General features: G+C 40.6%; 1 protein-coding gene across 2 annotated transcripts in view; it reads left to right on the forward strand.

The window, feature by feature from the left end:
• The first annotated feature begins 1,238 nt into the window (after nucleotides 1–1,238).
• The window catches only part of PDE3A (phosphodiesterase 3A), an 84,452-nt gene continuing 63,369 nt past the window's right edge, over nucleotides 1,239–22,321 (forward strand). Inside the window, exon 1 of one of the 2 annotated variants that reach the window (XM_027726653.2) lies at nucleotides 1,239–1,286. In XM_027726653.2, the coding sequence (XP_027582454.1) occupies nucleotides 1,239–1,286 (48 nt within the window). Of the gene's footprint in view, nucleotides 1,287–4,293; nucleotides 4,771–22,321 lie in introns of those variants that run through there. The other variant, XM_027726652.2, reaches the window with a different exon arrangement.

Here is a 22,321-nt window from a genome sequence, read left to right on the forward strand (position 1 = left end):
GGCATGGGGGCTGAGGAGTAAAACTGAAGAGGTTTTCTCAGTCCAGAGTAGCAGGAGCCTTGGAGGAAGCACAGGTATGAGGGTTTTGGCTGAGATTCTGTGAAAATATAACCCTTGGTAGATGCATCTTTGTAGTTTTTGCATGCTGGTTATTTACTGAGAGGCCAGCTTTCATAAACATCAAATCTTGGCTTTGCACCAGTAGTGAGCAAACATAACAGTATAGAGGAGTAAACAGGGAAACCTGGCACAGCCAGTGTTTCCACCAACAGTATATGGAAAAGGAAATAATTACACTAAAATGCAGAGACCAGTCATGAGGCCGTATCAGGTAAAAATATGGTGTGACATTTCTGATCTTTGATGCCTATCTGCATGCATGGTTTGTCTCTAGTTATGGAGGTAGATTGCTGTAAGTAATAACTTAAAATTTCCTTGGAAAAGGAAAGGATAAGTAGGAACAGTTGATGGAGAAGATAAAAAACCCTTATCATATGAGATGCATGCAGCTTTCCTCATTTTTCAAAGGAGTTTTAATCTCTTGTCTTGGAATGAGCGTTTTGGAAACATGTTCTGCAATAAGCGTAGGTTGTAAATCTCCTCCTCTGACCTGGGAGAAGGCATTTTCTTTGGGAAAGAATGTTGGGACAAAAGAGCAAGAAAATATTAATAAGTGTAAATCATTACATGTCACATTAACCCTCCTGTTGTTCATTCATATGTTTTTATATTTGCATTAAGCAATGCTTGTGTGCATATGAACAAACACTATTCAGAAGAGATCTCTGAGTAGCTGTAAAAAAAAGCCATAATTCAGTGGAGAAACAGATCTAAAGCTGTCACTAACTATCGTGCTTGGTATAAAGCATACAGTGCTGTTTAATCAAATGTCCCCTGGTTTTGGTAATTTCCTTACTGTTATATCATCTGTCCTTCTGCCAGATCAGCATTAAACATCTGGCTAAAGTTTAATCTACAGCAGTGGGAATTTTATTGGCATGAGCAGTGATGTGATGCCAAATGTGTTTTGGCTCTGAATGTAAAGGTACAATGTGATAGTAACAACTCCCAAATCTTTTCATCCTCATTACGAACCTAAAAGCTATGTGAAATAAATGGTAAAAGCTAACCTGCTTTTTTAAAGAAAATGTGTCATGGATATAAAAGCATGAATGTTTCAATTAAAGCTAATAAGTGCAATTTATCTCTTACCTCTGGTTTTCTTTGGTTTTCAGCTCATGGGGCATTCTGAATGGGATCACAAACGAGGACCCAGAGGCTCACAGGTCAGTTACTCAGCATCTTGTGTTTCATTTTGGCTTTTGGTAAATTTGAGGCATTCGAGAAAGTTTTCCATCTGACATTGGCAAAGTTGTTCGTTTTGTTAATATTTGCAGGATTGAATCAATGGAACAAAGCATAAAACCATGACAGCTTTCATTAATATAATTTTTGAGCTGTGATCCAAACAGGTGATTCATACAGAGCTGATACATGCAACAGAAGGTTTCTTTAAGTAGCAGAAAGATGGATTAGATGTATTGAGAAAGCATTTCTTGCTCATCTGTCTTCATCAGGACATCAAAGGGATGCAGTTTCAAATAATATGTGTATGTTTTGTGTTTGCTGGGTTTTTTTTCAAACCTGACAAACTTGTAAAACTTGGATAGCCCTCTCACCACTAATCTTTTTGTTATTGAACAAGGTGTTAGAATTGTGTGGGGAGGTGCAGGAAAGCCATGTGTAGTTCATCCTTGACACATCACTGAAAGGAAATTTTGCTAGTAGTGTAAATGGCATCACCCGATAAATTTTTTAATTATCTATAGAATTACAATTGCTGCGAATGAGACTTTGCTACCAGTATTGGTGTTCAGGAATTTTCCTGCTTGGGTAAAGCAGTCTTTCCCGTCTAGTGTTGAAATTCTATAAGTTAGGGCTCTGGTATTTTGGAATTGCTTTTACTTGAGGTGAAGGATTTTTATATGGATACCTTGTACAACGATCCAGACATGCCATCGAAATGTTAAAGGATCTATAACAAGGTGGGAAAAGAAAATCCTAGAATCGTAGAACAGTTTGGGTTTGGAAGAGACTTTAAAGATAATTTTGTTCCAAACTCCCTGCCATTCACAGGGACACCTTTCACTAAACCAGGTTGCTCAGAGCACCATCCACCCTGGCCTTGAACACTTGCAGTGACAGGGCATCCACAGCTGCTCTGGGCAACCTGATCCAGTGCCTCACCACCCTCACAATAAAGAATTTCTTCCTAACACCTAATTTAAACCTACTCTCTTTCAGTTTGAAGCCATTTTCCCTTGTCCTATCACTACAGTTCCTGATAAAGAATCCCAAAATGACTCAAGATCTCTGATTACTGCGTGCTATCCTAGTACCCAGTCACAAGAAGCAAGGAAGAAAAGTTTCATTAGAGGGAAGAAAATAAGCCTCAGTTATTCCACTGTAGCCTCAGATTATCTCTTTTACATGGCTCTGAAAATTGTGTTGATAGAAAGAGTGTTAAACCTAATTTAAGTAGTTCCCTGAGAGGTTATGAGAAATTTAGAAGGTTCTGATTTTTACCCTTAATATAAAAGACCTGTTTTATCCTTTTGTGGTTCTGTTGCATTGTTGCCAGCTTGTGTCTTTAATAAATGTACCCATTGTTAAACAAGATGTTGCTTAAAAATGAAGGTGAGGGATGTGTTAGGTATACTTCTGCTTCAAACCTAACACATCAGGTGTTTAAAATGGCAGTTACCTGCAGGATCTACCACAAGGTTGCTTATGGTGTTTCCCTAGGTCAGGAGGGCTTTCCATCAGCACAGAAATGGGACTTGGGAGAAGAGGGCTCTCCTGGACAGTGGTAGTGCAACCTGTGCTGCCCAACAAGCAGTGAGGGGGAGAGTAAGGAGCAGGAAGGGATTTAAGGTTAGGTTATTGGGAGGCAATTTATTAATTTTCTATGATCTTTTAATTCATGCGGAGTAATGAGAGGAAAGTGGGAAGATAGATCCTAGGAAGCCACCTATGTATGTGAATGTTAGAAGCATTGCTTGTGAGAACAGGAGGTGGAACCACTGGTTTACTTAATGCAAAATTAAAATCCACATACGAACTCATAAAGTTATTCTTCCGAGAGTCATTGAAAAAGCTCTGATCCAGTGAAGATTTTTTTAAGAGCAAGTAGGTTTTCTATGGCATGTGTTGAAACATGAGAGCAAACTACTACAGTGCATGTCACACTTCTTAATGACCCACTTGGAAAACATGTTCCTTTCTGCATGTAGGAGTTAAATGCAAAGTGCTTTAGTTACAGGTAGCGATGGATGTCAAATGAAATACAGCAAGGCTTGTGGGAATTTCTGTTTGCAGGAGTTTGTCTCGTGATAAGCATCTGCAATTCAATAGAATGTAAATGGGACAAGTAAAAAGCTGTCTTTACAATATTTAACTTGCTCCTGACTTCTACACCGTCATTACACTTCCCTTTTTAATATATTGCGTGCGTGCACACACACACATACATATATATCTGTATGTGTGCACGTTGTAGGATTCCTTTTCTTTTAGAATAATTATACTATTAAGGTTGCTGTAATTAGAGTGAATTATAGGTTGCCTTGCAAAGATCAATGAGTTCCTGGCTATCTACTTGGGTTTTTTTCCGTTCCCTTTTTCTTCTCTGAAGACAGCACTTCCTTCTGTAAGTGTTTCACTCAGAGAATTTACTCTATGGATTTGAAATCAAACAGAAAGGGCAAAGTGAATTTGATTCTGTTCTGTCCTTAATTTGCAAACTTAATACAGGCTAGAATTTAGAATGTAGGCTTGAAACTTCAAAATTGAATTCCAAATTAAAGAAATTCCTAAACATTTAATCCACCTAAAGAAATCTCTCTCAAATATACACATGCAGTCTGTAGAACTACATCGTGTCACTCCTGTGAGGGGAAAATATTCATACCCGTTTGTAATGTCAGCACATGCTACAAGAAAATGTGACTAGCAGAATTCATCCTTGGCATATTATTGCTCTGCAGAAAAATTATGCAAATTGTATTTTAATCATTCTACTGAAGCACGGTACTTGATACTTCTAAGATGTTTCAGGTGGGATCCACGGCACGCTTTGTGCACACGTTTTTACGAGGGACCTTGAATGTGTGGGAGTAATTTGTTGCTCTGTCATCAGGACTTGTTTGGCTTGCTGGAGATGTAGGCGTAGCCCCCGGAGTCAGTGGAATCGAGCGATCGTTCCTCCGGCATTGTAAAAGAATGAGAGAGAAACACAGGTCCGGCGCTTTTAATTCTCTTTAAATATAAAAGCTCTCAATTATATATCTGAGGTGCTGCATTTTACCCCTCCAGTTCCTAAGCAACAGCTATTTTCAGATTGAGTGCGTCTGGTGTTGTCTACCTACTTCAGGCTTTTACGAGGTGGCTCGTCAGTGGAAGCTGGGCTGTTCTCTGTCTCCACTGACTCCCTTTGTCGTGGCACTGTGAGGAGACAGATGCTTTAGAGAAACGCGAGAAGCTCGGGTGTAACCGGTCTCAACCTTGCAGCTCACAAAAACTTGTGTACGTCGGGGAGCTCTGCCATCTGCAATGAAGCACAGGAGTCAGAAATAAGGTTCTTGACACTGGTTTGGGAGAAGCCTTTTTCTCAAGTCTGGAAAAAGCCTCTAGAGCAGATTCGAAACCATGAGCCGGAAATCTCTGTACTTGCTGAAGCGTAGGTGGGAGTCGATTCCCGCTGCTGACCAGGTACAGTGCTCTGGTGAACCTGTTGTGTCTCTGTCTACTCTTGCAGTGCCACTGTAAAGAGTTTTACATTGATTTAATGGGGGTGGTTGGGGTCCTCTGCATACAGAGAGAACCAGCTGATTATGACTTGTCATTTCCATGATAAATACTGCAAAATGTTCGTAAAGCTGATTTTGCAGGAGCGTGTACTTGTGAACGTGGAGATGCCATGACAGCCCACTAATGCAGACTTATTTAACCAACAGAATCTTCCTGTCTCAAAAATGAGACTTTTCTAAAGGCTTTAGGAGTGTTTTAAAGTGAGGGGCTAAGGAAAAGTGTAGTCTACTGTTAAAGGGTTCCTCGGTGCATCTCATATCTTACACATATGTATGTATGTATGTATGAAACCACTGATGCATTGGCAGAACCTCAGCGTTTTCAGGATCATCTTGGTTGATGCGTCATTGCAAGTATGGTTAACAAGGATGAGAGTAAAGCAGATGTAAACAGAAAATATGTAAACATCTGCTGGGCAAAGCAGATGTAAAAATTGTGGAATACTTTGTTTGGAGCAAGCGTTGTCACCATAAGTAGGACTAAGATGAGATGAATGGGAGTGCTTCTTGATCCAGGCACTCCAGGATTCTCTGAATTTTTTTTTGGTATCTTACTTGGTATGTAAAGACACTAAAAAAAAAATAATTCGAGAAATAATGTTGAAAGGAAAGTGGAGGTGTTTGCTTAGTACATGTTTCAACTCAGTTTTCTGTTTATAAAACAGTTGACTATGAAGAAGTGCATTTATCAGTGATAAAGAGGAAATTTAGGAGAAAATTCTTCAACAGAAAGAAGGACAGAACATCAAAAATGCTTTCCAGTTTTTGAGAGCATCCTCCTCTACACTTTTTTATTGAGAAAAGGAAGGGAAAGGCAAATTACATGCCATGTTTTATAGAATTGTAGAATTTTAAATCTAAATTAGACCACTGAGAACATCTAGGGATCTCAGACCTATTACTAGTCAAAAAATACTATGTCACATCATAGTTCACAATAAAATAATACGGCATAGTTGATGAATGCCTTTCTGTTGTATTGAAATGGAATTGAATTGATCCAGTTCAGTCAGACTCTCTAAAATCTCCTGGTAAAAGAGGGGTAAATAAATGCTGTCTTATGAAGTGAGTCATTTGTAATCTTGTTTCTATTAAGATGTAGAGACACAACGTTGTTTCAAAGGAAAGCTGTATTTCAGCCTCACTTTTCCAGCGTTTCTTTTTCATTTTAATCACTGTAATCTAATGTTGCATTGCATCATACTGTGTTACAGTATGATGTGTCTGGGAAAAATAAGTATTCCTTACCTAGGTGTGAGGTGTACTTGACTGCACTGAGCTGTGCATCCGTTCCATCATCAGTCCCTCAACCCTTCTGGAGGGTTTTAAAAAAGGAAACTTCCCTGACCCATGTATCGCTTTAGGAGAGTGAGACTCAGTAAGTGATGCACATAGATGGGGTTGACCTGAGGAAAATGTGAATCTGGACAGAGACCAAAGGTAAACTAACAGGGGGAAGATGATGTTCAGCTTCAGACACACAGATATTTGCCTGGCTGTTTGCATTGCTCCTTACACTGGCTGGCATAAGTGGACTGGGGCTGCTCTGCTTGTTCTCCTCCTTCCTTGCTCAACAGTGCCTCGTAGGAAAATGCAGTTACTGTGCAAGATGAAAACCCCAAAAAGGCAACTTCTCGAGTGTTTTAGGCTAATCCTGTTCCTAAATTATTGTATAAAAATAATACTTCTGCCTTTTGCAGCAAATTAATTTTGTAGTCCTTAAAGCACTAGCTTACTATGTTCTAGGCTAACCTGGAGGAAATGATATTATATTTTGATAGATAAGTAGTAACACTGTAGGTTACTTCTCTATTGAAAGTAGATAAAAGATATTTACGTTAACAAATGACAAAACCTCTCCAAACTGGCTTACTGTACTACCACTTCTAAAAAAAATACTAAAGGAAGGAAATAAAATCAAGCTCTGAAAGTGAGATTTTTGGCTTGATCTTGTTTCTTGTTTAAAATAATACAGCAGATCTGACTTTTAAAAACACAGGAACTGTAAGTCCACAGTGAAGTCTGATACTCTATTTGAACACACTTTCTGTCTTTTAAAAGTTATTAAGTGATTTGTTATTCCTCATCTTACATACTTTACATCAAACCAAAGTACACCCAGAACCAATTAGGCAAGGGTGAGCAGGCTGAGAAGTAAAGGTAGTGGCAAAAGAAGAGTAGTTATGATGTCTATAGACAATATTGTTGAAGGTTGTAGGGTTTTTGGAGGTGTATTTTTATATAATTCTATTTTTGATCTTTTGAGCATCACTTACACTCACAGACACTACATCACAGAAGTTTCCATGGTTCCCAGGGGCCAATATGACAAAGGAATGTTATCCTTGGTTTTTTCCATTTTGTGTGTGTGAAAGGGTGAGGAAAGTGGATTTGAGTGTGAAACCTGAATTAGATCTATTTGGTTTCAGTTGATGAGAAATGTCTGATCTAGCTATACTTTTTTATATGTGGAATAGTTTTATCCTGTGAGTATTTTTCATGGGTAAATTTAAGCAAAATGGTGATTAATTAAATGTTGTATATTAACGTCTATTCATCAAACTTTAGTCTCTTAGGGCTTGAATCTTGAATGGCTTTCTAAATAATTTCAGAAGGAATTACGTTTATAGATCTAAAGAAAGGATTTATTAATGCTTTTCTTTCTTGTCCATCCAGCAGTTCATATTACCTGAAAGTCTTTCCTGAAGTTTCAGTAAGGTTTAGGGGGAAATTCTCTGTTGGTTTTATTTAGTGTATGTGCCTGAGGATCTTGTTTCTTGAACTGATCCTAATTTTTTATCTCTGAGAGCTGTAACTAAGAATGATTTCACTGAATGGATATGGATTTAAAATGTTGTGGTAACCAGATGAGCCAGAGGTGTTAAATATTTGCTGTAATGCTGTTGAGTACTTCCCTCTGCCTGAAATTCCCTGTAGATTTCATGAGCTGTAGCCTTTGAGCATAAATTGTATTTGATACTGCTCCTAAGACAGGAGAAATCCTCACACATTATCCCATGATGGAAACTGAATTTAAAAACAGGAACTAGATTTATACAGCAGTGTAAAAACCTCATAACCAATAATTGCTGTAGAGATTTATATAGCTGTATGTAGTTAAAAGGAATGTACTGTGCAGATAAATAAATGTTGTAATATTTCTTCAGCTAGAAATGCATGCTTATAGCAGCATAAGCAGCAGTACTGCTTTCTGTACCATTAAGTCACCAGTTTAGATTGGGATGGATTAGTGTAAAGCCCATGAAGTGATGCCTCTCTCACCTGCCAGTGATTTACAGCACAGCTATGCCTGAGGCAGTTTGCATGTACAGTGCAGTATCCTGCTCCTAACCAACTGATATGGTGGGTGGGAGAAACTCCCAGAGCCTACAGCCCATGCAGGGTGCTAAACAGCAGATAAACTGATCCTGTTATGACTTGAGTCATAACTGTGAAATGATAAATCAAGGGATTTTCCGAGAGTCAGTCTGATATCCCATTACATCATGGAGCCACCATATTTTCAGTGTATCCATGTATAAAGTAATTCTGATGGATTAAAGCTGCTGTAAAGAAATGGACAAGGTTCACTTTATCAGGACTGGAAACTGTGGGTTTGCATATTTCTTTTTTTCTTTATTGTTTTAATTTTTTTATTAGTGGCTCACCTCAACCACAGACCTTTTTGCTACTTGCATCTTGCCTTTGTGCCCCGAATGGTCCTCACTTACAACCCCTGTACATCCATGAGGATGGCTACAACACATCTGATATTTTTAAGACAGTGTTGGAGCTCCTGTGCTTTATTTTTCTCTCAGGTGTCTGCTACACTCAGACTTTTTGCTGCTGTCCAGCAGCCTGACAGCAGTATGGAACTGCTGAGGTTCAACCAGAGCCAGCTTCACTGGGAACTTCATGGTGAGGAAGCACAAGGCTCTGCAGGACAGCAGTCCTTGCACCTCAGCTGCAGGCAGGAATGTGGCACTCAGGCACGGATATTTGTGCAGGGGGGCCGTGGCAGAGCCTGGCTCACAGCAGGACAGTATCAGTGAACTGAGTGAAAACCACAGTGCAGCAGGGGTTTGTGGTATGTGCCTCCTCTCTGTGCAAAGCTCAGGAAGCTTTTCATGGAGAAGGGGATGATGGAATAGTTATGGCGAGGAGGCCTCGGAGCTGTCGGTGCGGGACTGTGAGTGTCCCTGGCTCACAGCTTGCCTGTGGATTAGGAAAATGTGCAAAAGAGCCAGGGGCAGCAGGAGCCAAGAAGTTCCTTCTCCTTTCAAGTGCCTGTGCCTGGTGGGCTGCGCCTAGTTATTCTTTTTGCACAACCTGTCTCCCAGACAGGCTACGGCACGTGGTGGGAGCCATCCCGCCCATGGCATCACCACCACCACAACACGTGGTCTCTTGAGGAGGCTTCAGTGGGAGCAGAATAGCAGACATAGACAGCCATGGAGAGGCAATGCAAGCCAAGGTAGAGGTCATGCGCTACCTTGTATCATTGCATTTACTTAGAAGAAGCCAGCTGTCAGTCAGATGGGCCACAGGAGCAGCACTGTGAGTGACCACAGGAGCTCCCAACTCCCCTTGTACCTCCAGCTCATTCAAATCCGTGCACCCAGGGCTTACAGCCTTGTCACTTGTAGCTCATCTCTCTCTACACTTTCACATTAGAAAGGCCCATGGGGAATACCTGCCTGAATCAGAATTTCTGCTGGGACGAATCACAGCAGTGATCCTTGTATCTAACTCAGTCCCTCTAATTTTGCCTAAAAACAGTTTACCAAAAAAAAAAAGTTTTCTGTTAAGAATGTTTCTGTGGTTTTCCACAGTTATTCATTGTTAATAAAACCTTACATTATCCTTTCATTCAGCAGACAAGATTTCAAAGCTTTAGTGGCAGAGCAGAGATTTGTGGAGTTTGGGATGTTATGAGAAAGAGGCCTCATGGGAAGGTTGTGGGTTGTTTGGAATATGGAGCTGTGGCTGGGGGAGGAGAGTTGCTTTTGCACAGCAGGAAAGGTGCAGAAAGCTGAGGCTTGGATTAAGAAATGATCTATGAAAAACTTCCTTGCTTTCTAATGAAGCAAATGAATGATGTGGAGCAGAAAGCTATCTCAGAGAAACAACCTGACGCAGACTTGGCCTTGCTTCTCCCAGAAGGGAGGAGTTGAGCCACAGGCACTAAGCTGCGACTGTGGAACCATTTCTGTTTGTCCCACAGGCTTTCTACCCTGTTGCTCTGAGGAATGTGCAGGAGGGGAACAGGGTGGTAATTACACTTGAGAGAGATCCCTCTTGCTTGCCAGTGTATCACCACCGCTCCTCGGGATGTGACCAGAGAGGTTCCTTGGGCAGTCAGGATTGTAAAGGTGTCCATTTAGGCCACAGAACCAATGTTTCCAAAGTACAACAGAGACCAGTTCATTTCAGAAGGATCAGCACCAGGAATGTATTCATAATCTGGCATGACTTTGGCCAGGCAAGAGCTGGGGTGGGGAGTCTCAGCGATGCACATCGCTCCGTGCTGGCAAATGGCAAAATCCATAGCGACTCACAAAAGCCAGAAGGATGATAGAGAAATTGCAATAAGTGTTGATGGAGGGCTGTGAGGGGGCAGGAGGATAAAAGGCAAGATCTGTCATACTGGCAGTTGTGACACAGGTGTGGGCAAACCTCCTGCAACCTTCCATATCCGTCATCTGTAGGATGGAGAAAAACCTTTAAAATGGTGCCAGACCCACTGTGAATCCCCTTCTCTGTCAACTTCTCTGTCTCAAAATGATTGGCAGTGGGGCAGGGGTGGACTGGAAGCTCAATAATGACAATCGTTCTGTCATGTCAATATTCTTGTAGCTAAGCAGGAGCTCAATACAGATTTCCAGAAATGCTGCCTTTCTTCTTGAATACCTTTGTCCACTGTTAATCTTCCCAGGTTTGTTGTGCAAGTCCTGGTGATAATCAGGCAATCCAGTTGTGTGATACAGAACAGAAACCTGCTGACAATACTCAAATTGTATTTTACTTTATTCAGTGAGCAAGTTCCAGATCAGGAAAGCTGCAATTTGTAGTATCATAGCTATGCTGCAGATGAGTGCAGTTTGGAAAAGTGCAAAAAGCAGTTTGAAATCATGTCTTGGTGAAATGAGTCCTTGAAGCAGCATGGCAAGAAAATAAGCAGTTAGGCATGGTGCTGTTTGGCACTCAGTATTTTGAAAAGCAGAGGTAGTGGAAGAAGCTGATACAGTGGGTTTGGTTTGTTGGTGGGGTTTTTTTGCCAAGCTTTGCCTTAGACTGGAGAGTGCATGTCCACTTGTGTGGTGCAGATACAGATTGACTAAGGCAATTGAATTGAGAAGATGAGATTGTGAACTCTCATCTTTTGGAGCAGAGGAAGCAGATCTTTTTCTCCCCTGGGGTGATCAGACTCCTAAAATACCCCTTAATCTCCCTGCATTTCTCTCGTCACAACAGTGTACCTGGCAGTTTTCATCATTTCATTTTTGACATTTTTAATAGTTTTGTGTATTTATTTGTTTTCAGATCCCTGTTTCTTATACAGTATAAATTTCCTGGCTACAGCTTATATTTTTCAATTGCTTCTTTACAAATTTAGAGGATTATGGTCCTCAGGTTAAGAGATTTTGTTCATGTGTTTGTTCTTTTTTTCTTTAGTTTTCCAGTTGCAAACTGTTAGGAAAAATGCTTAGGTCGTCAGTTATACTTGTTTGTTGGATTTAAGGGGATTTAAAATTTATTGGCATCTGACAGTTAAGTTGCTGGCAACCTTTAAGACCCATAAAGAAAGTTACAGACTTTCAGAGCGTTTAATCTGCTGAAATTCAAGTCCTCAAGCTAGAACTCTCTGCAGGTTTTCAAACTGTAAATTCTTCAAATTGCCAAAATACAGGCATCTCTATGTCAACCTCTGAAACAAAAGCTACACTGAGAATGTTCTGAGACCAGAGTGGTGCATCTCAAAGAGTTTAGTAGTTAATAATGAGTAAAACAGTGTCCCTTAGTCTCCTGGAAATGGCTATGCTGGATAAAATTTTCCAAATACAGACTAACTGTTGCAAGGGGAAACATCAGCACAAATGTTTAAAGTTTTGAAAAAGTATTAAGCAACTGAAAACAGGGTCTTATGAGGGGAAGCAATGGCCTACATAATAATAAAGCTTGCTTGTAATGGAAAAAACCCCACCCCACTCCAAAACTGGAGCTTTTGTGATGATAGATTTTTGCTCCTGACAACTGATAAAAGCTGAGAGTTGTGCCACAAGGTGTTCTTTTCATTTCCAGTAACACCTTAGATTTCACTTCCTGCATATGTGTGTTTCAGGTATTTGTCACCTTCCCAAACAAATTTTTGGACACAATCATTGTAAAATTTTAGCTTCCTGTATTCAGAGATGAACCCAGTTATGGAATGAACGTGATTAATGTACTTAATTTTTTTACTGAGCAGGGATTACACCTAGTCTTCAGCCAGTATGCTTCCACTGGTATGTTAATAGTAGCATTGCTAGAGTATGTTGGCTGCTCTAACCTGCCTTACAGAGTTTCCACAATGCCATTGATGTTGGAAGATGCCTTCATTAACAAGGACAAAATGAACCTATGAGTTCACTCTGTAATGGAAACTTCATTTTGAAGACATTTTTATTAAGAGTTTAGTTTTGTTTTGTTTTGTTTTTTTCCCTGTGCTTTGTGTCCGTGCTGGGGAAGGTATGTATGCTGTAATTGCTGCTCTCTGGGATAGTTTTAAAGAATAAATAAGTGAAAGTATTTCCTATTGTTCCTTCCTTACAAGAACACATGCTGGATTCTCTAGTAGCTCATTTTATGAGTTTCCCAGTGGAAAAGCTCACAGCTGATCAGCTCTGCTCTCAACAGCAGATGTTCTTTTTCTTGACTTTAGTAGTAAGCCATAATTTTGTGCTGTGTCTGATGGATCGGTGTTCAAAATTTCAAAATGAATTATTGGAGCAGCCTCCTGAGATTTTTGAATAAGCTAGAGCTGGAGTAAATCTCAAAGTCAAGTCATAAAAAACAAGATTTTGTGTTGGGTTGGATTTTACAGATCAAGGTTCATTGTGTAATGGGTCTGCATTGCTCCACTTTCAATTCCTGAATAACCTTGAATGTTACAAGAGCAGTATGAATTCTCACAGTCCATAAAGGAAGTCTGGAGGTTACCAGATCTTTAATCTATAGTTCATAATTATTGAGTTGCTGGCCTTTATGCAGGAGAGAAAAAAAAACTGCTGTTAGTGAATGGACAAGCCCTTAGAGGAGAGACAGAGGCATCAGTTACTGAACTGCAGAAATAGAAAGGGAAAGAAATTAGCTTGAAAAAGTTAATAACCTGGATGATGGAAAGAGTGCACCCGTAGCAAATTTGCAGATGATACAGAAGTGGGGGGAGTGGCTGCTACAGCAAGTTGTTGTGTTGCTGTTTCAGAGGGACCTTGGCAGGCTGGAGAACCAGGCCCACAGGAGTCTTAATAAGTTCAGCAGCAGGAGATACAAAGTCCTCCCACGCCTGGGAGAAGTAACTGCAGGCAGGGACGGACTGGCTGGGGAACAGCTTGGCACAGAAGGACTTTGGAGGTCCTGGTGGACACCGAGCTGAAGATGAGCCAGCAACATGTCCTGATGGCAAAGCAAGCCAACAGCATCCTGGACTGCACTGGGCACTGCTGACAGGCTGAGGGTGGTGATCCTTCTACTCATCTCAGCACTGGTGAGACACATCTGCAATGCTGGGTACAGGTCAGTGCTCCCCAGTGCAAGAGAGACACAGAAATATTGGAGTGTGTCCAACAAAGGGCCACAGAAGTGATTAAGGGACTGGAGCATCTGTCAGGTGAGAAGAGACAGAGGGAGCTGGGACTATTCAGCCTTGAAAAGAGAAGACTCAAGAGCATCAATGTGTATAAATACCTGATGTGAGAGACTGAAGAGATGGAGCCAGACTCTTCTCAGGGGTGTCCTGTCACTGGACAAGAGGCAATGGGTACAAACTGAAATACAGGAATTCCTGTTTAAAAATAGTAAGAAACTTGTTTACTCTGAGGGTGACCAAGCACTGGAACAGGTTACCCAAAGAAGTTGTGGAGCTTACATCCTTGGAGATACCTTTTGTTTTCCCTCCACCTCCTGCCACAAGCACAGAAAATTCATGAGGAGGGAAAAAAAACTGTAGAGATGGAGAAGACGAGCCAGGAAAAAAGTTTTTCCAAACAGAGCTGGAGCAATATTTAAAACCAGCTACCAAGATAGTGATTTAAAACTTGTAATCCCTTTTCAGACTACATGGATAGTGGTTTGGTAGAAACCCAGATAACCTTTCTTTCTGTTTCCAGTAGCTTTGCATCTGAAGCACAAGAGCTTACTTCTCTGAAAATGAGAAAATATCATTGTTAATACTGTCTGTTATTCTTCTGATATCTGGCAGACAAACAATTTGAAACTTTCTGTCCTGTATGGTTTTGAAAGTTCATATGCTACTCTCACATAGGTGCCCTCAGCTTCAGAATAAACCTGACACATGCAGCATTTTCAGTTTTCTCATTCAGGATAGGGGGATCTGAATCTTCAAAGTTAGGTGATGGATATGATAGAAATGTGAAATGGCAGTATGCTTTTGTGTCACATTATCATGGACCAACTTTTTTAGGTGCCTAAAAATAATAACTCTCTGCGTACAGAGACTGTGTTTTAGGACTCCTGGAGGGTTTTATGTACTTCCTCCTTTCAAATTAACAGTTGGAGTTGAGTGAACAATCTGCAAATAATTATTTTATATTAAGTTCTTCATTAAGATGCAGAAAAGGAGGGAGGCTTTGCTGACAAGAGAATCTGCAGTACTGCTTTCTATTCCTTACAGCTCTGTGGGATGTGAAAGTGATGCATAGCTGAAGTCAGTGATTAGGATCTTAAAGGATCAGTGTTGCCTTTGAGACAGCGCTGCCTCAGAATGGTGATTGTTGCTGGGATTTTGATGTGGTTGCATTCTCATCACAGAAACAGCCCCTGGACAAAATCATGCTGTCGATTTTGACTCATTTCTGTCCAGATAGGAGTTGTGAAAATGTATGATTGTACATGTGGTTTCTCTGTGGAGCTGCCACCTCCCATCTTACAGACAGACACTACCTTTTTTTTCTGAGCCACTACGTCGCATCGATGGTGGGTGCAGCTTGGTGTTGGTGGAGGAGAAACACAAGCACCGTGTCTCTTTCCTCAAAGGACACAGTGCAGTTGGACAGTGGTACATCAGCAGCTGAGTTGTGATAACCACCCCCCCCCCCCATGCTTAGGCTCATGCTGTGCAGTGTACATTTTTTACTGAAGAGCAAGTGGAGCATGGGGCAGGAGGAAACATAGAAACTGGAATGGAAGTTCCTTAAGAGGAGTGTGAATCTGTCTTGTCCTGTACCAGACACATTTCCTGGAGTGAGTCTCTAGATCTCTTGATGTGGGGTAGCCCTTTGTCTTTGGGACTGCATAGACAGCACCTTTGTTTCAAGACTGTGATGCTCCTTCTCCATCCCCCCAACACTGAGTCTTAAGGTTGGAAGAAGAAGCTGCAAAAGTTATACAACTGGGTGGTAGATTCCTGAGATTCTCGAGGTCCTAGGGATGTGCTATTTTTGTTGCTGCAGGCATTTAAAAAAATGTACTTCCAACATTTTGTTTTGGAATTATTGCTGGAGTTCTGAAGTCCAGGAATTTTTAGCAAGTCCTCACCATAGGAGCAGAAAGAAACAAATCCAAGATATTTTAATATGGCACACATAGTTCTGTTATTGCCAAAGGGAAGTGCTCTACTTAAATGTCAAGACAATGTTAACAACTGACCCAAGAGAAAGGATTTGGTGATCCCAAATGGTTTGTAATGGTCTGGTGTCTTTCACTGAAAACTCTACCTCAGTTTTCCAATGCTTGGGAGGTGTTTATTGTGTAATGGATATGGAACCTGCACTCTCCTTGTTGCTTCAAGTCAGACTTTTTGGAGTCCTTGTAGTAGGGTAGATGAACCCTCCCTTGTCAGCATCTCTTGTGTGCTCTGAAAGGAACCACTTGAGGTAGCAATCACATAAAGGAGCAAAAAAATTCCTAGATCAGACTTTTCTTATGGTGGTATTCCAAAGTGCACTCCTATTTCTCTTCAATTAGGAATTGGTGTCTGTTGATATCAACTGCCTTTACTGGGGAGATAAATAAGCAGTACTATTTTAACTGATATGGTTCTTCCCATCATGGCACTTCATCTCATTTGGAGGACTGTTCTCTGTGTTTCTCTCACGTGCCTGATCATCCCTCCCAGGATGAAGTTAATTACTTAAAATCTGTCCCATTCGTATTCCCTGATGTGTTGGAGTAATACTGATCACGTCAAAGGACCTTTTTGGCCGTTACAATGAAATTGGAACTTAGTCATGTCTATAAGTTTCTCACGCTGCTATAAAATTTTCTAGGCATGTTGATCATGGGTCTGCTTTAAATGCAATTTTTTTGGCTCAGGAATATGATTGATATTTTTCCAGATATTACTTCACGGTCCCCAGCTTGACTACTTACTCCCATTCAACTGTAATGCCTGCCCAGTCCCTAATGGATATTGCTGTGTACTACATCCAGACTGGCATCCCAGGCACATTTTCAGCTGACCAGAGTGCATGTCAGCACTCATTAACTTCTCTTCACATCCACATTTGATGCTATTCTTCTGTATAAGGGCCTGTATCCCTTTTTTATCCCTCAAAAAAGTTCAAATGCATCTTTACTTTTTTAATCATAAGAAGCATAGAGTACTATGCTTCCTCCTGGTTCCCTTCTAGATTCCTGTCAGGCCTCCTTTGTATCATCTTTGGCTCTGTTTAGGTCCTTGAATTAAAGCAAAGTTGTCTTAGCCTTGCCAACCTTTTTTTTCCCTTTTGCAACATTTCTGATATGGAACTTTTCCCATCCACAAAATGTGGTTCAGGTTCTCTGTATTTAAACCTTAATCCCTGCAACACCCATCTGTACAAAAAAGTGCCTTTTGCAGTTCAGGAAAAAAGTCTTCTAATTGTTCTTCTTATTCTTGTCTATCTGTTAGTACTTTTAATAATTTGATCTGCTCTGATCAGAGCCTGTCTATACCTATCAGATTTTATGCTGTATATAAACTCAACTCTTTCACTGTGCCATTTGATAGTATCATAACCTAGTGATGCTCTCTAAACCAGGAAAATAAAACAAGAGATGAGTCTCTTAAACTTCTTTATAATTTCATTTTGATGCTGATGATCTTTTAGTATTTGTTGTGTTTTTTTTCTATTCAGGCCCTTTTTCCATTTTTGTTGCTGTTATATTTTATAAGACAGATCCTGTGGCCTTCATTATACCACAAAACCTGTTACTTTACATGAGAATATTGATAATTTACAAACCAAAAATGAGGCCTCATAGTGCTATACTGATTATGACTGTTTTTTACTCAGGTGACAGCAAATGTCCATCTCTGCAAGAGTACTTTCACAGAAACATCAGAACAGATGATGTGACCATATTTTTACCGTTTTCCATGGTTTTTTTGGCTTCCCACCCAGAGAACATAGTGAATTTGGCATTGCTATTCCAATTAATAAAAATAAAGTCCTTACACTTTATTTTATTTGTCTTCTTTCCATTAAAATGTCACCAAAATGTCCATGAATTTTTATTTTATTACATTATGATTCATTAATGAGAATGAATGATTTAAAAGGACTGGGGTGGAGGGGAACTCAATTTTATAAAGGAGTAGGAGGTTAAAACTGTGAAAACATGAGGTAGGATAGCCACTGTGCCTAGGGGTATGAAATAGGCTTCCCTGTGTATAATGTGCTCTGGATGCCTTAGCAGAGTATAACTTGATTTCTAAGTTCCTGGCAGCTGGAAATACTGCTCAGTGAGTATTGCCATCCAGACGATGCCTAAATTTATGATTTCTGTGTGAGGATATTATATTAACATCAAGTGAGATTTTTGCATAATGATTCACTGCCTTTCACTTTTTGTCAGTATCTAGAATATGGTTGGTACCAAGGTATCCAGATTTCTTTTGTGCACTGAGTATGCTGTGGGGTTGGGAATGGTATTGGGGGATAGCAGCCCAGTTTGTGGGTTTCTGCTGCCACCACAGGAGCACTTGCTGTGTACTCAGTTGTCAAGGGGACACTTGGCAGGGAACTGTCTTGTGCTGTGGCAGTGAATTCATCTCTTCAGCTGTTACACAGGTTCACCTTCTGGGCTCAGTAACTGTCAGAAGACTTTTCAGCTATTTACCCTGGATGAACGTGTTTCAAGACCTTGACGTCACCATTTGCCTGATGTTGTTCACTTTATGACTCTGTGGTTTAAGTTTTGAGGCCACACACAAAACTCTTTATGGTTTTCTCCTGTATGAACTTTCCTGCTGCCAGGAACAAGTGCATGTTTGATGCACTGTAGAGGCAAGAAATAGATGGGAATTGGAAGTATTTATTTTTTTAGTTTATGAGCAAAGACACTTCCGATGCTGCCTTCTGCTAGCAAGAGAGCACTATGAAATCCTTTCATAAACCTAATCCAGTGTCTATCTTACTGTTACTTTGCTTTTTTTTCCCCTCCTAAATTCTCCTCTAGTGGTAATTTCCTGCTTATATTTATGTCCATCCCATTTGTAACAGTCCAGTGTTATCCTGTAGCATAAACAAGCCTGCTCTCTAGGGTATTTTAAAGAGCAATCATATCCCCTCTCAGCCATCAGTCTGCTACATTAGATAGGGTTTGTTTTTCTAGTCTATAGGTTATTTTCTTCCTTCATCTAAAAGCTCTTTCCTGCATTTATTGCAGTTAAGCAGAATTCAACTTTCTGCATAAATTGAATATAAATTATTCAACTGGAATATAACTGGAGTGCCTAGGTACCTGATTAAAGGAAAGGCAATAAATCAGGTATAAAACTTACTTTTAATCCTCTTGTAAAGCAGAAGCCATTTAGATTCATAGAATCACAGAATCATTTACACTGGAAAAGACCTCTAAGGTCATCAAGCCAAACTGTCAACCTGCACTGCCAAGCTCACCACTAAACCATGTTCCTAATTGCCACACTCCCTGACACACAGGGCTACCCCACTGCCTCTCCTTCTTTGCCTGTCCCTTCTGAAGAGTTTTCCTGCTGCCCAATGGCTTCCAGCCCCTCCTGCTCCTTGCACATGCCGTGTTCATTGGTGTAGGTGAACTTCAGTCGAGCTGTTGATCCCAACACCTTTCGTAGGGAAGAAGCCTCATTTCTTACATGACCATTCTCAGGTACTTTCATGGTTTCCAACCCTTCAATAACCCTTGTGGTTTTGCTGCTGCATGGATCTCCATCCCCTAACCCTACCAGGACTGCACATGGAAAGACCTCACTAGTACACCACCCCTCAAACATTGGTGTGCTGTCTCCATTCTTATCTCCAGGGAGCCTGGTTTTATGTTTCCCTCTTCAAGTCTAGTTTAAAGCTCTTTCAGTGATCCCTGCTAACTCCTGTAATGACATCCTTTTTCCCCTTTAAGACAGGTGTACCCCATATCTTACCAACAGGCCTGGTGTTGTGTAAATGAACCTGTGAACAAAAACCCAAAATCTTGCCAGTGACACAAGGGTCAGGGCCAGGTATTGATCTGCTGGCTCTTCCTGTTTCTTCCCTCTTCATTCCCTGCAACTGGAAGGATACAGGAAAACACTTCTTGTGCTCCTCAACCCTTAACCAGCTGCCCCAAGGCCCTGAAGTCTTTCTTGATTGTCCTCAGACTTCTTGTTCCAACTTCATCACTGCCTGCCTGGAAGATCAGTAACAGGTCTGAAGGCTCCATCAGAAGAGGAAGCTTTCTCTTCACATCTTTAACTGTCCCCAGGGAGGCAGCAGACTTTCATAAGTGAGTCTGGTTTGCATATCAGGCCTTCTGTTCCTTCTACTGGGACAGTGACCCATCTTCTTTATGGAAGCAATTTTAATGCAGGGCATGGGCCAACTTAACCTTGGCAACGCCTCCAAGCTAGATGAACCATCATTCTTGTTGCACCTGTGTCAATGCTTTGTGTTTGTTCATGAATTGGTAAGTGAACAGGATCCTGACCACCTGAAATGGAGAATCTTTGAATTTGGACTGGCTCCTATTGCTAGTCCCCAGGAGTATAACCTTTAGTTCAGTACTGAATTTTATCCATCACCCCTCATCCGGTATTTTTGGTGTGATATCCCAGTAGTCTGTTGTGTGGGCATTTGCTGACTGTGCTTCTTGTGACATGTCACTGATAGGAATATTAATTATGGTCTTTTCTAAGACTGACCTGGCCTTTAAGAAACTCAAAACATGATCCCTGGACCCTGGCACATCCTCATGTTACATATGTTTATAGATTATAATTAGCAAATAGAAAAGGGATAAAAGTTGGCAAAACTGTTGTGATTTATGATTTAATTTCAGAGAAAAAGGGAGCAGGAAGAATTCCAGTTTTAGAGAATAAGAACTGAGTTTTCATTACCTTTTTCCTCCCTAAAGTTGTATTTCATTTAGCTGTGTGAAAAAGTAGCTGAAGAAAAAGGTAGGAGGAATATTTTATCTTGCACAAGAGATCAGGAAAACAGAAGCCTTCTCCAGGGCAAATAGTCTCAGGATATGGAGTAAATTGCCAGTCATCTTTCTCTCCTCCATATATTACCTGATGTAAAGAGGAATATACTGCTTCAATGCAGTCAAGAATTTTATTCTGTTACTTTGTTTTTCATATTACAGCTTTGGTGTCGGATTTGTAATCAGGAGGTTACCCCCATGCTTTGCTGAAATGTGCTTTCTTTTCTCTATCTAGTGTTTAAGGGGAAGGCAAGTAACACTTTCAAGTCTCAGCTGGTGCATGGCACAAAGGATGGTTGAGATCAAATAATTTTAGTGCCTTGTAACCCAGAACAAATGGGGAACCTGCGTTGGGAAGTGTTTCCCACCAAGCTGTGTTTGCTGATTTGGGAGCTGGTGATGTCAGATACAAAGTCCTCCTTTTGGCAGACATTCTCCAAGGCATTTCTGGCAAGGGGTCGGCAGGAGAGTGTCAGCATTTGAGGCTTCTGATGTGGGATGACTTAATATTGTAACAGCCCATAATGTTTACTTTAAGAAAGGATGTGAGATCCCATCCCTTTATCAGCTGCAAGGGTTATCACATATTGTGGGACAAATCTAGTATCTGGGTGCAACTTTTTTTTTTTCCCTGCTCTGCTGTCAAACTGGAGTTTCTTCAGAATAACGTTTAAATAATATATTTTTCATAGGTATATGGATAGACCACATATGTAGGCGTGTGGGAGGGAGGTAGGTGTCTGCTGCATTTAAAAAGCCATCTTATGTAATACAAAAAAAAATTATTTTAAAACCTAAGGAAATGTGTCATGTCTATGTTACAAAAATTTTATTTCTGTTGTTTGTTATTTGGCTCTGATATATCAGACAAACCTGCTCTGGAGAACCAGTTACAGCTTTGGTGTGTGTTGTGCTGGGCTTTTTGATTCCAGGATGGGCCATGGAGAAAGCAGAAGCAGCATCTGTGCAGACCCTGTATTTTCAGCTCTGGAAATTACTTCCTGACCACTAAACATGTCTACACTGTTGGATTTTAAAACCAATTCTTATTTGTTGTTTGCTCCCTGATAATCAGTCCTGTGGAGAAGTGCAGAAGGGTCTGCAGCTCCAGGTCTTCTGGCTCTCCAGTGAATCACATGACTCCTTTCTTAGTTTGAGGAGTTTTCTGAGGAGTAATGACTTTTGGGATATTTTTTTTTTAAGTGATTAATTTTCTGTTGATTGAATTATTTTATCATCTTTCAGAAGGCAAGCCAGAAAGTACTAATCCTAGGAAAGAACAACTGTTCCCTTTTGGAGCACAGAGTAAGTACTGATGAAGGAGATCAGCTAGGCAGCACTCCTAGTGTAAATGTAATCATTTAGGTTTCAATGGCTTGCAATTACAGCTTAACCTAAATGGCTTGCTCTACAGGCAGAAAATCTAATTAAACCTAATGAGTCAGTAATTTATGTTTCACATCCTATGTACACCCCAATTCCCTAATCCCTATCACTACTGTAAATCTACTAGGAGTCAGCTGGACAACCAAGGGTAGGGGTGGGCTGGCCAGGCCAGGTAACCACTGACCTTCAAATTGAAGCCTTTCCCTCTCTGCTTCAGAGGTCATACCAAGGATTACCCCCCATGAAATCTGATGGTCATTGCCAGATTTGAAATATATTTGGCTTTTGTTTTGCTGTAAGACTTAGTTGAGAGTGGCCAAGAGGTTTCAGCTGTTTCAGGAGAAGGGTTCTGAGGGATGGACAGGAAGGGGGGTTACTACGTTATTAACTTTATTTCAGTAAAATACTGCCAATGTGTAAACAGA

This window comes from Pipra filicauda, unplaced genomic scaffold, assembly GCF_003945595.2.
Source record: "Pipra filicauda isolate LSUMZ 115617 unplaced genomic scaffold, ASM394559v2 scaffold2_size9829703_pilon, whole genome shotgun sequence".
Taxonomy (NCBI): domain Eukaryota; kingdom Metazoa; phylum Chordata; class Aves; order Passeriformes; family Pipridae; genus Pipra; species Pipra filicauda.